Below are 13,869 nucleotides of genomic sequence, written 5' to 3' on the forward strand. Positions count from 1 at the left end.
TAGTTCACGTTATCTGTGCCGGAGAAATATTAAATATCTTTGTTTTGATTATTAATTTTTAAATATTTTATTTATTTATTTTTTTTTATTTTTTTTTGAAACTGAAAGCAAGTGACCGCAACTAGGATGAAATCTAAAACTATCAACGATGATTTTTATCAGCACCCATCAAACCGTCTGAAATTATCTGAAGTTTTTTTTGCTTAAATTACGTTTTCTTATTCATATTTTATTGTAACCTGTACAGTTTTTTTTCACTATTTATTAAAAACAGTTTTTATTGGCAAATTTATTTTTTTCTTATAACCAATTTACTATGTATGATAAATTTATAGGCCCTGCCAGTGCCCTATTTTCAGTCCGTAAACCGGGGGTAGGAGTTAGTTCCCCTTACATACAAATTTAACAAAAATTGAAATCGGTACGATATCAATATTGTCGTGGGGTTCTCAATTTTAGTGTGATATGGAGCATAGTCCATTACTACCACACTATTAGGTTGTAGGTTTGGCAGTAATTTCTCCATCAACCACTTTCGAAAATTTTCGAAATTCATTTGGCCGTGGTAGTCACCAGACTGACTAGATGCCTTATAGGCCAACAAAGCTCCCGGTATAAATCCACTTGACGATCCTGCGTGAACAACGATAAGTCTATTTTTCGAACTGACGTTCGATATAACACCAATGTTGTTATTTTTGTCTTGCCAGCATTTCTGGAATGTTAAATTACTGTCAACCCATGTTTCATCCAAATAAACTAGTTGACGCTGCATCCTCCGATGCTCACGAATTTCTCTCAGAAATTTGTTGCGCCAAAAAACAATGTTTGGCCTTTCGATAAGCAGTTTTCTTTGGGGAGTGCACCGCTCCCATCGAAAGTTTAAGGAATGTAAAACTTTCTTCAATGAATCTTTCTCAAATTCAAAATTAATTCGTTCGCGAAGAACAGGAATTAATTTTCGAAGCGATGGCACTTTTTTTTCCCTTATATAAAACTCTTGGCTGGTTTGACGAATAACACATTCGTCAAAATCATCTAGATGAGCAAGTCCACCAGATTTCTTTTTCCTGTTTTTTCCGGGAGTGCGCAACACACCTTCTTCTCCTAAACAAGAAACTTCTCTTTTTATTTTTCTGAGTGTGAAGTCTGACACTCCAGTAGCCAGACATGCTCTATCAGATGGTTGATGGAGAGGTAATTTAAGGGCTTTTTCCTTAGCTTCATTAGCAAAAAACTCAAACACATTGTGCACAACTTTACGTGCTTGTGATTTCAGAACTTCACCTTTTTTAAATTTAAAAGGCATTTCTCAAAATTCAAAAAAGTCAAAAGAGGAAAAATAAAATAAAAATTTACAACACAAATAAATTTTTTTTCTAAAACAGAAGCTTTTGAAAAAGAGAAAAGATTAAAAAAAGGGAATCAAACGCTCTAAACGATGTTTCAGGTGCGAATGCTCATTTCTCTTAACTCTAGGGCTAATAGTACAATAGATCGAAGAAAGAAGTCTCCTTTTCTCCCACCGAAACCAGTCTTAAAGAGGGACCCCGCACCCCTACTTGAAATAATCATACCTCGTTACCATAGCCACCGCCACCCCTCCAGACGAATGGCGGACAGAGTACCTATCGTAGACAAACAGGTAACTGCCCTTCGCTAAGTTGAAATAAAATAATAATATCAAGTAGAATATTTTTTCCCCTTCATATACGTATTTTATTTTAAGACCGCTTGAATAGTTCATAAAATGAATAGTTCATACATAAATACTTTTTACCTCAATAGGAGCATAGGGACTCTGTCACTGCCCTCCATCTTCCTTTATTTGTGGGTCTTTAACTCCTACCATGTCTCCGTTCATAAGTTATTCATTCTCCCCCCCCCCCCGCTCGAAAAAAACTTTCCTGGTGCATATAACAGTGCAGAAAAGATTGTAACTCTTCTTTAGTTAGTCGGGGCTTAATTTCATTAAAAAAAAAATCTATGCGTAGAAATTGAAATTTGTTTCATTGAATACTTTTTTAAAGCCGACTGGACTGTGTGGGGGACAGCGAACTGGCCTTGCATCGGAAAGGTTCCATGCCTTGCCCGGTTGAATCCTAGGCAAAGCATGGATATTCTTTCATTCTCTATACCATTTGTCCTTACTGTGGGAGTACCGATGGCCTACCTAATATGGTGCCCCCGAAACAGTGGCCAACAAATCTGCCCTGTGAATAGCCTGAATTGTTAACACAGGTATACATTGGAAATAAAATAAAAAAATTTAAAAAAATATAAAATAAATTAAAAATTTAAAAAAATATTTGAAAAAAATTCTGTTTAATGTAGGAGTTATTAACAGAGGATGCAATCAAGATAATGCAATTCATGAAATTATGTCTTTTCCTTACAACTTATTTTATTTTTACCATTTTTAATAGGGACATGAAATTTGATTTTATAATTATGTGGTTCTTATATCTTCTAATAATTTATATGGTACCACACTCTTTCAAGAAAAATGTCTCCTTTGAAATAATGTAGCATTTTGAGAAATGTATTTACAACCTAGGATATAATAAGGTTAAATCATTGCTTAAATTTCTTTATTAGCGATATCTTTAATTGTAAGGTGATGCATTTTCAAATTTTTTTATAATTTTATTTTAAATTGCAAAATAAAAAGTTTTTAGTCAATATTTTCTGACGATGGAAAATTCAAATGCACTATATCTTTGATATATTATTACTCAATAACTGTTTGGTCGATATCTATCAAAATTGATATGTAATGAGATTTAAATAGCGTAACAATACATTTTCTTAATAATTCGTTGAAGAAAAGCAAAAATTACGATTCTCTTTAGATGTTAGAGATTATAGAATATGCAGAAAGTAAAAAAATCATTTAAGAGTTTTTTGACTACCAACAACTTGTACGGCCAACAACGGATTGCGCCCCCCCCCGCCAATCATACCAAGAAGGTCAAGTAACAAAATATTTCGAAATAAAAGCATGTTCATTAAATGGGAGGAAAAAACACCTTTTGTGGCTTTTTGCCTACTAACAGTTACCATGTTACGACATTCCACCATTTATGTTCTGTCGTTTTCTTCTTTTAAAACACATTTTTCAGCTTGAAATGTCATCCAAGTTCAAATTTCTCCCTAAATTTCATCCAAAAGGTCTTCTGTCCAGGAACTAAATAAATTTTTAGAATATGTAATTTTTAACGTCAAGGCACTTTTCTAAATTATATTAGTTTTACCTGCTATAAAATGCAAATTAGAAAGAAAAAATTTCAAAATGTTTGCCTTACGTGTGGGCAAGTTAATTTCTAAGTCGATTGTAAGCTCATACACTAAATCAGAACTTTTACCACTTCCAAGAATGTTAAACAGAAGGTGTTAAACAAGACTGCTACATACTAGGTACTTATTTGAATTTTATTAATACGGCCATATCTTTTATCCAACAACTTTACTGAAAATTTATTTATCTACACAATCATTATTCTCAGAAATAAAATATCGAAAACATTTTAATTTTCTTAACAGTGCTACAATAAATTTAATTGATGTAATCAAAGACGGTTTTTAAGAGCGAAAAAATCGCCTAAACTTTGGGATTGAATTTTTATTCTAATAATGTTTAATTAATTTTTATTGATTTAATTTTATATTATTTTGATTAATTTAATTTTGTATCTGACATAAAATCCTTCTTTGGTTATTTTAATACATTCCAAGAATTAAATAAGGTCACATATTAGTCATTGAAACGCATTAAGAATGAATTAATTATTATTACTGTGAATATTACGGGTAATTATGCTAATTAATCCTATGAACTAATTCTATAAAAACTTATTTATACTGATCAGTTTTATTTAAAACCTAATTATATCACTTAAAATTTAATTATATCCATTAAATGTTATTGATTATTTGCAACAAAAGGTCTATAATTATCAACGATTAATCCAATTATTCTAATATCGATTAAATTTATATCGATTTTTATCTGTCACAGTTACTGCTACTTGTCACTCTTGCATTTGAGCCTCAGTAGCCGTAAGATGTAACAAATAACAGTGACAGAAACGCAGCAGCTTTGGCCACCTCTAGAGTGAATATTTTAAGCACATTCATACTTCCCACGCATAGTAAATGTCCCAGAAAACTTTAATTTAAGAGTGCTCTCGTTAATAACGGATTCTTTTAATTTTTAAATAAAATTTATTGTATTTAATTTTTGGTAGGTATGCTAGTAAAGTTTTAATTTGTGTTTTTGATATTTAATTGAAAATAAGTGACTATCATTTTTTTTAAAGAGACAATGGTCCATTTGGCTTAATCGATGACATTTCAAGGAAAACATAAGTAAAAAATATAAACAAAAAACACTTTTTTTTCCTCCAAGGGAATAACCTTTCGTTAATACAGATATCTGAGAGGCAGATAAGTTTGCTAATCTTGCAGGGGCAACGTTGCTCCCACAGTGAGGACGTACAGTAAAGAGAATGAAAGAACATCCATGCCTTGCCCGGAAATCGAACCCAGAACCTTTTTAATGCAAGTCCTGTTCCCTGACTCCTACACAGTCCGGTTGTCAAAAAAAAAAATTTAGATTGTAATAAGTTAAGAATAAGTTAGACCTTCAAACCATTGAATATGGGTAAATCCGATCATTAAATCTAAGGTTATTATGGAATTCTCGTTTGGGTGGTATGCTCCCGAGTCTAGGATCATCCTTATAGTCATTTCCTTTTCCTCAGGGCATAACCTCATTTTTAGACTTTGACTGAGAGGAGATTCGAAGTCCGCGCCCGCACTCCATTTCTTCATATGCTGTAGAGTCTTAGGGCCACTGAGGTACTGTCATTAATTTATAATATAACCTAATTAACATAATTTTAGAAAATATATTATCAAATTTTAAATAAAGAAAATTCCAATTGCCATGATTCTGTAGGACTCACTCTGATTGCCACAACTATAATACAGTTACGATGTTTCAGAGTATCCTTTTGATTGTAAGTGACTAAAGGAAGGAGAATTCTCTAACATTTTCTGAATTTCGTTGTTGTTCGAAGTTGCGGACATAAATAGACATTTAATTCTCGTTGCTCTCCGCTAAACTTAAGAACTTAATTACCATCTGCAAACTGTTCGTACTGCTGATTAAAGATTGGAAAAGAAAGTAGGCGATACTGTCTAATGTATGTTCACCATTTCTGGACGATTAACTTTCAAGGAAAAGGCCCCAAGTGTATGAAAATTGCACACATTCCTCTTTACTCCCAAATAAAGTATAGGTCTTCTATCATTACACTTCTCTTTTTCTCTGCACTCCTCCCATTTCTTGCGGATTGATTTTAACTCATGTGTAATAGCCCATTGATTTGGGGACGAGATAACCTGGTTGGCATGATGCTGGTCTCATGTTCGTGTGAATGGGAGTTCGAATCCAGCCGGCCGAAGACTCCCCGTGTAGTACATGGTGACTGGTGCTCGTCACAAAGTTCTCCATGTTCCCATAATAAATAATATCTCTGGAGAACTGAATTGGAGATTAATCGCTCGCTGGTTCAGGTCAAAATTATGATCTGTAGATGAATGAATGGGTTCACCCTATAAACGGGTGTGACGGATGGGTGTGGCAAAAGTTGAATTCTAGGTCATAGATGGCGCCACAGGAAAACAAGAACAAGCACCCCCCCCCTTTTCTTAAATTTCTCACGACAACAACAACAAAGATAAGTTTGAGTTAAAGATATGTTTTAAACAGAAAAATAAAATGAATGACATTTTAAATAAAAGAGTCAATTATTGGTCACTTTACGAAATATTAGATAGGAAATGTTTTATTATTTTTTTAAACATATTTTGTATTTCTTAATTAAATATTTTTAACCCAATTAAAATACTCATCTTACGGGATTCTTACTAGACTTGCAATGGAATTTCTATGGGTGAATGTTTGTGTTGATAGAATCTTGACGTCAAAATTCAGATCTATTTCCGACTAACGTCAAAACCTTAGTGAAGCTCCGTGTTCTGTCTTAATGCAAGATTCAATCATTCCTCACTCGATAACAGCCAAAAAGGAATCTACATTGTCAGACAAAATTTTTAGACCAAATTAAAGCTAGCTAAATGACTCAAATTTCCACTGAAGCTCTATGCTAGATAACAGTATATTAGTTGAATTAATTTTATTACCTAAAGATATCCCTAATAAAGAAATTTAGGCAACAATTTACCCTTATTATATTCTATAGATTATAAATGCACTTTTCTAAATACTACATTATTTCGAGGGAGACATTTTAATTAAAAGAGTTGGAACCATATAAATAAATGATTAGAGGATACCACATAATTCTAAAATTATATTTCATGTCCCTATAAAAAAAAATGGAAAAAACGAAATAAGTCGCAAGGAAAAGACATAATTTTATAAATAGCATTATCTTGATTGCATCCTTTGTTTATAGCTCCCACATTATACAAATTTTTTAAAAAAAATATTCAATAAAACAAATTTAAATTTCTGCATATAGATTTTTTTTCAATAAATTAAAATCGCAAATAAAGAAGAGTTGCAATCTTTCCTCCACTATTATATACAACATAATTTTTTTTTCTGGTGGAAGGGGCATGAAATGAATAACTTCCTTAGCAACAATTTTACCTTGTTCCCAGTTGGGCTAAAAATTGACATAAATATGAGTCCTATATGAAGACGCACCGAGGGACCAATATTGGAATGTCTAGATTATTTAACATTGGTCCTACGTAGGGCCAATACCGGCCAATATAGGGTTTATATTGATTGAATAATGAATGTAAAATATCGTGTGAATTTGAGAAATCTATATAGGGAAAATATTGGTTTCAGAGTTTCTGTAAAATATTGGGTAAATTGGACAATTCCGTATAGGGCCTACATTGAAAAATAATGGCCCTTTGAACCCTTATTTAGTCAAGATTAATGAATATTAGTCCAATGAAGGTCCAGGTTATTTTGCTTTAAGGGATGAACCATTCTATATGAACATGCACCGAGGGACCAATATTGGAATGTCTAGATTATTTAACATTGGCCCTATGTAGGGCAATAGGCAGCCAATATAGGATCTATATTGTTTGAATAATGAATGTAAAATACCGGATGAATTTGAGAAATCTATATGGGGAAAATATTGGCTACAGAGTTTCTGTAAAATATTGGGTAAATTGGACAATTCCGTATAGGGCCTACATTGAAAAATAATGGCCCTTTGAACCCTTATTTAGTCAAGATTAATGAATATTAATCCAATGAGGGCCCAAGTTATTTTGCTTTGAGGAATCAACCATTCAAGATTTCTTGAAATGAAATATATATGTGCACACACAAAAAAATTATTCTACTTGATATTATTATTTAATTTGAACTTGGAGAAGGAGAGTTGTTCAATCTAAAATGAATTCTTGCTTTTTCTGTATGAATCGAGGGGTAATGGAAAATGTTCCACTTACCTTTTATGACCGCCTTTCAGAATATCCATAAAACAATTATTGATTTTAACTACAATATGACAAATATGATGAATTTACTTTAAATGGGATGATTCATGATAATTATTAAGTGATAAAGGGATTGAGCAAGTTACTTGCGGGATAAGCCGCTTCTCGAGTCTACTTTTTTTAAGTTTTTGAAAAACAAAAAGTTAATATTTCTGCTGCACTTTCGGCGCCATCTGGTGACAGTTTTTTGCACGCCATAAGAGCTTGTTACAACAGTTATGCATGAATTAAAAGCAATCTGCTAGACATGGTAGAAGTTAAAGAACCACTAATAAAGGAAGTTAGAGAGCAGTGACAGAGTCCCTATGCTCAGATTGGTGTGAAGAGGAATATTTATGCATTCATTTTATATACACAAGGTGTCCATTTCCTTAAAAGTTAAGTCATTCAAAAATGATGAACTAACGTTAAACAGTAACGCCTACTTTCTCTTTTAAACTTTTCTCCGCTGCACGGGAAACTTACGTATGGTAATTACCACCGTAATTTAAATGGAGAGCAACGTGAATAAAATTTAATTTGCAAATTTATAATGAAGTCAGCAAGGATAAAATCGCTAACATTTTCCTAAAATTCATGACATTCTGGGAATTCTCTCTTTTTTAGGCGCTTCCAACGAAAAAGATACTAAGAAATACTGTAACTTGACAATCATAGTGAGTTCTATACCATTACAAAAAGCTATTATTTTCCTTTCATTAAACCTAACAAACAATAATCTCTTAATAGAATAGCAATCGATTTTTATTGAAATATCCAACACGCAATTATATTATTAATATAGCTACCAGTAATCAACTACATCAAATTTTATATGTATTAATGAATCTTCAAATTTTTGATAAGTTTTTCGTAGTTCTTCGGTAAATTAAAGCTTTCTGCGCAACTTACTATGCGCGGAAAGTAAGGACTTAACTTTAAAATTTTCGATTTAGTTGATAAAGCTTCTACTTGTCTTGTGTGGCAACTTCTTGTTCTACCAGTACATGTTGAATTACTGCCTTCAATCACAAGGTTGGTGGCAAGCATATAAAATAAACTAGTTTCTCCACTCCAGTCAGACACCCCTTCAGAATGGTTCCTATTGAGCTCATGAAAACGCCCTAAATATGTATTATAACGGTGATATTTGGCTTTTAAAACTACGGTTAAGAATGGATGTTTATTGCATTGTGTTACTTCTTATTTGATCTAGCAAAGCTTATCCAAGGCTATGCGAGTTCAGTTGCGAAGACCGAGTATCGCAAAACAGAGAAATGTCTTTCAGTTGGGCGTGTTCTTTCAAATCCTGTCGAATTGTGACAAATTATTTGGGAAGAAGGCGTTACTTATTGCCTGGTGGATACTTTATATTACACACAGGAACAATTTAAATATATATAATTTATAAGATGTATATATACACATACGTTAGCGTGCCTGACTGCGAAGCCAATGGCTGCGAGTTCAAATCCCGCTCTGGGCATGGATGTTTATCTCTCTGTGTTGTCTTCTGATGTATGAATGTGGCCCACCCTACGAACGGGTATTTGTAGCGTGTTGCTCGCCTCTGTGACTTTGGTTCACAGGTTCCCATTGGGTTCCGATAAATGAGCAACAATTCCGGCATCTTCTCAGGCGAAGAACGAAAGTTCAGTGCCTACCTAATATGGTGCCCCCGAAACAGTGGCCAACAAATCTGCCCTGTAAATAGCCTGAATTTTTAACACAAGTATACATTGGAAATAAAATAAAAATTTGAAGAAAATAAATAAGTAAAAAAAATTTAAAAAAATATTTTAAACAATTCGGTTTAACGTGGGAGTTATTAACAGAGGATGCAATCAAGATAATGCAATTTATGAAATTATGTCTTTACCTTGCAACTTATTTTGTTTCTTCCATTTTTTAATAGGGACATGAAATTTGATTTTATAATTATGTGGTTCTTAAATCTTCTAATCATTTATATGGTCCCACACTGTTTTAAGCAAAATGTCTTCTTTGAAATAATGTAGCATTTTGAAAAATGTATTTACAATCTAGGATATAATAAGGTTAAATCGTTGCTTAAATTTCTTTATTAGCAATATCTTTAATTGACAGGTCTTTAAATTTTTTTTTCAATAATTTCGTTTTAAATTACAAAATAAAAAGTGTTTAGTCTATATTGTTTGACGATGGAAAATTTAAATGCACTATATCTTTGATATATTATTGCTCAATAACTGTTTGGTCGGTATCTATCAAAATTAGTATATAATTAGATTTAAATAGCGTAACAATACATTTTCTTAATAATTCGTTGAAGAAAAGCAAAAATTACGATTCTCTTAAGATGTTAGAGGTTATAGTTATAGAATATGCAAAAAGTAAAAAATCATTTAAGAGTTTTTTGACTGCCAACAACTTGTAACCATACTCAACGGATTGCTGCTCCCCCTCATACCAAGAAGGTCAAGTATCAAAATCTTTTGAAACTTTTGACTTTTTGCCTACTAACAGTAAACAAGTTCGGACGGCTCATCTGATCAATCACTCAACAAAGGAGGTGCTGGCATCCTCTTCCTTCTTCCAAATGGAGGTAAATATATGCATAAAATCAACACAAGCTTCAGACTTTACCAGTGAATTCTTGCGTTTAAGGAGGCACTCACATTTTATATGACCATTTAGGAGATTTCAGACCCATCCGAGGAATTGGTAATCTTCTCTGACTCAAAAGCGGCCTTAGAGGCAATCAACAACGGTGAAACCAACGTCGCCCCTGCTATAAATGTCCTACTTGAAGGCTTGCACGGCAATGGGAAATCCTGCTTGCTGCAATGGATACCGGGGCACGTGAATATTGAGGGAAACCAGAGGGTGGACTCCTTGGCAAAGGAAGGCAGAGGTGCCGACCAGTCTTGCACCACCATGACGCTTACAGACACAAATGCAGTTTGCAAGACACAGACTTCTGCCCCATTCCTTCAGGAAGCCCCTCATTACTAACTGTGATTGTGCCAGAATCTTAACTTCAACAATTACAAGACTAAGAGCAAACTACTTTAAAGGGATGAAAATTCTTCCCGACAAAATAAGAACTTATATTCCCTGCAAGAACTGCACCGATATCCAATTTACCCCGGATCACATTCTCGAATGCCCAGCCCTTACCATATGTTTTACAACTGGGTATGATGCCACTAGCTTCAGAACTTCGTGAGATCCTCTACAGCATGGGTCACCAAACTTTTTTAATCATCGACCCCTACATAATTTTTCGAAATCTCCATCGACCCCCATAAAAGTAATTTTCTGTTAATTAAGATAAAACTCTATTAGATACTGTGTTTGTACATTTATTTTATGATTTAAACATTTATTGAAGTAATAGAACATTGTGTAACAATAGTTTTATGAAAAATACATTAATGTTGAAATTTAAATACCTTAATATTTATTAAATAATAAGTAATTATAAATAAGTAGAAATAATAAGTAAAGTAACTACAGATTTATTGCTTCTTAACCAATGAGATGAGTGTGCCTGATATTTTTTTGCAAGGTTCGCTATATTGGGTTCAAAATTGGTCAATTTTAATTTTAAATCCCCTCGTAACTCCACGTTTAATTTATTTCTGTACTTAGTTAAGATTGATTAGACTTAGTTAGAGTTAGACTTCATCCATATAGGAACTTGGAAAAGCTAGCATAAAAAGGTTGGGCTATTTCATAAAGTTCTACATATTTTTGCATTACATTTATATTTGTTCAAAATTTACTTATTGTTAAATTTTTAAAAAGCGTCTTTGCTTCAAGATCCGATAATAATTCAGCAAACTCATCTTGCAGGTTGATGTCCACGTTTTTGATGATGCGTTTATTAATTTATGTTCTGTAAAGAAACTGATATTAAGTCAATTATAAAAAAAATTCAAAAATTTTACATACTCAATTAGATATGTAAGCTTTACGTATTAAGAACTGTTTTTTCTTTGACCCCCAATCGACCCTTCCGATTCGGATCGTCCCCCTGGCTCAGATCGACCCCCACTTTTGTTAAATAGACCCCCGGGTGTCTATATAGACCACTTTCGCGACTTCGGCTCTACAGTAATGATGTATTGGAGCTTGCGGATGCAGTTTTGAAGGAACACGAGGCCATTTAATTGTCCATGGACACGATTAAAAAAAAAAATACTTTTTAGAATATCAAAATTTTATTGTGTACGCCAGGCTGGTTTCACAACACACAAATGAAATTTTCATTGTCTAAAAAATATTAACTACCATAATCTTTTTTCATACATCCATTTAAGATGGCTTATCAAAAGCGTACCTTAACCTTATTTTCCATTCCACGCAACCTCCTCTGGTAAGATGCGTAGAATTTTTTAAAAATTGCCTGCTTAGTATGCTGACTGTAGATTTGAAATTTATAATATTTATAAATACTTATAATATTTAATATTGTTGATTACTGGTAGATATGCTAATAGCGTATTTATGTAATTGCGATTTTGATATTTCAAAGAAAATCGATAACTATCCCATTTTTACGAGACTATTGTCCATTAGGTCTCATAGATGACAATGCAAGAAAAAAATCATTCTTTAGTGATGGAGTAGAACTCACTATAATTATCAAGTTACAAGTATCTTTCTTAGTATGTTCTTCGTTGGAAATGCCTAAAAAGGGGATATTTCTCAAAATGTTATGGATTTTCAAAAAATGTTAAATATTTTAACCTTGTAGACTGCATTATAATTTTTAAAATTAAATTTTATTTGCGTTGCTCGCCGTCTAACTTAAGGTGGTAATAAACGTAAGCTCTTCGCACTGCGGGGAAAAGAAAAGAAAAAAAAAGAGAACAGAAAGTAGGCGTTACTGTTTAATGAAAGTTAACCATTGATTGGACGATTCAGTAATGACACCAAGTGTTATTTAAAATGCTAATACATAAATATTCTTAACTCAATCGGGGCATAGGGTACAAATGCACGAAACCCCTGAGCGAGCCACCATCATGCGTGAACTGCAAGGAAGACCACCCAGCCTGTTTCACAGGTTGCCCAGCCAGGCCAAAGAGAAAGCCCGCACCCAGGAGGAGACAACAACATCGAACTCCTGCCAACCCAGTGGCCAGATTTACTCACATCGTGAGAGAACTTCAGGAACTCATGAAAGATGCGGAATTAGTTTCCCTGATCCAGTCCCTCCTCCCACCATCCAAGACTTAGATGAGGAGTTACTGCCAATAATGACGACCACAGATCTTTATCTGTGGAACTGCTAATATTTCTAAAGCCAATAGTCACCGTCGCCTTAGGGCCCATTTTCGATGAAGAAGTGAGGTGCCCGCATTCGCGGGCAGGTACTTCGTCAAACCACCTATCCAAGCCAAGGGGCATAGGGACTTGGTCGCTGCTCTTCATCTTCCTCTATTTGTGGTTCTTTAACTCCTACCATGTCAAATTGCAATTATTTTCTAACAAATTGGAATTGCTCTAGTATGCTTATGCTAAACATAATATAGAATACAGGGTCATTTCATAGACGCAAAGCATGTAAATTATTATTCGCTGCTCAAAATATACAAAATAGTAAAAACTAAGAAAAAAAAATTAAATAAGACGAAACGTGGATTAAAGAGATGTGAAGCTTTTAAATTACAACTTTCCATTAGCTGAATACGTGAAATAATTTGCTATAGTATTTAATAAACATGTTTCACTTATACTATTAACAAACTACAGGATTATAACTTACTTTTACATTTATTTTCTCAGGGTTGCCGCAGAAAAAAATGAATTTGTTGTTTTTAGCAGCCCAAAGCATGAAGATAGTTGCCTAAATAAGAACAAAAATACGATTAAAATTTTATTAAATGACATAATTGTCATAGTATACCATTATTAGGGCTGCAGGTTTGTCGCGGCGCAAATTATTATTTTTATTAAACAGAATTCTTTATTTTCCTGAACCTTAAATTGAACATGTAAAATTGATAAGATAGTTAGGGGAGTGAATCAATAGCAAAATGACTTGAAAATAGTTCAGAGATAATCACAATCTTGTCAAATAAGGTGGTCTTTCTACACTTAGGGAGGGTAATTACCTTCCTGAAGTCAGTAAGAGTACAAAAGAAATTGGAATCACTAAAGAAGGAAAATGTTATAAATCAAATCTTTGACAGAAAAATTGTTATACATGCTATTGCACTGGGCAATGAAATTTCTACTGCCTTTCTACATATCCAGTTAATTTTTCCTAGGCGGCTTCTTGCGATTTCTTAAATATGGATCAGTTTCTTAGATGAAGGGGGGGGGGCTAGTAGTTAGTAG

The 13,869-nt window shown here is 33.3% G+C and overlaps 1 protein-coding gene across 1 annotated transcript; it reads right to left on the reverse strand.

Annotated features, from left to right (window-relative positions):
• Positions 1 to 355: 355 nt before the first annotated feature.
• On the reverse strand, positions 356 to 1,309 carry LOC147808632 (uncharacterized). Its single transcript, XM_087162651.1, has one exon. The coding sequence runs from the start codon at positions 1,307 to 1,309 to the stop codon at positions 356 to 358; it is 954 nt and encodes a 317-aa protein (XP_087018777.1).
• Positions 1,310 to 13,869: the final 12,560 nt, after the last annotated feature.

The sequence above is a fragment of the Parasteatoda tepidariorum genome, chromosome 5 (assembly GCF_982258835.1).
Source record: "Parasteatoda tepidariorum strain Cologne lab strain chromosome 5, Ptep-v5.0, whole genome shotgun sequence".
NCBI classification, from domain to species: Eukaryota; Metazoa; Arthropoda; class Arachnida; order Araneae; family Theridiidae; genus Parasteatoda; species Parasteatoda tepidariorum.

Excerpts from the sequence above, each read along its gene's own strand:
- LOC147808632 (XM_087162651.1), bottom strand. The coding sequence starts at position 1,309 with ATGCCTTTTAAATTTAAAAAAGGTGAAGTTCTGAAATCACAAGCACGT.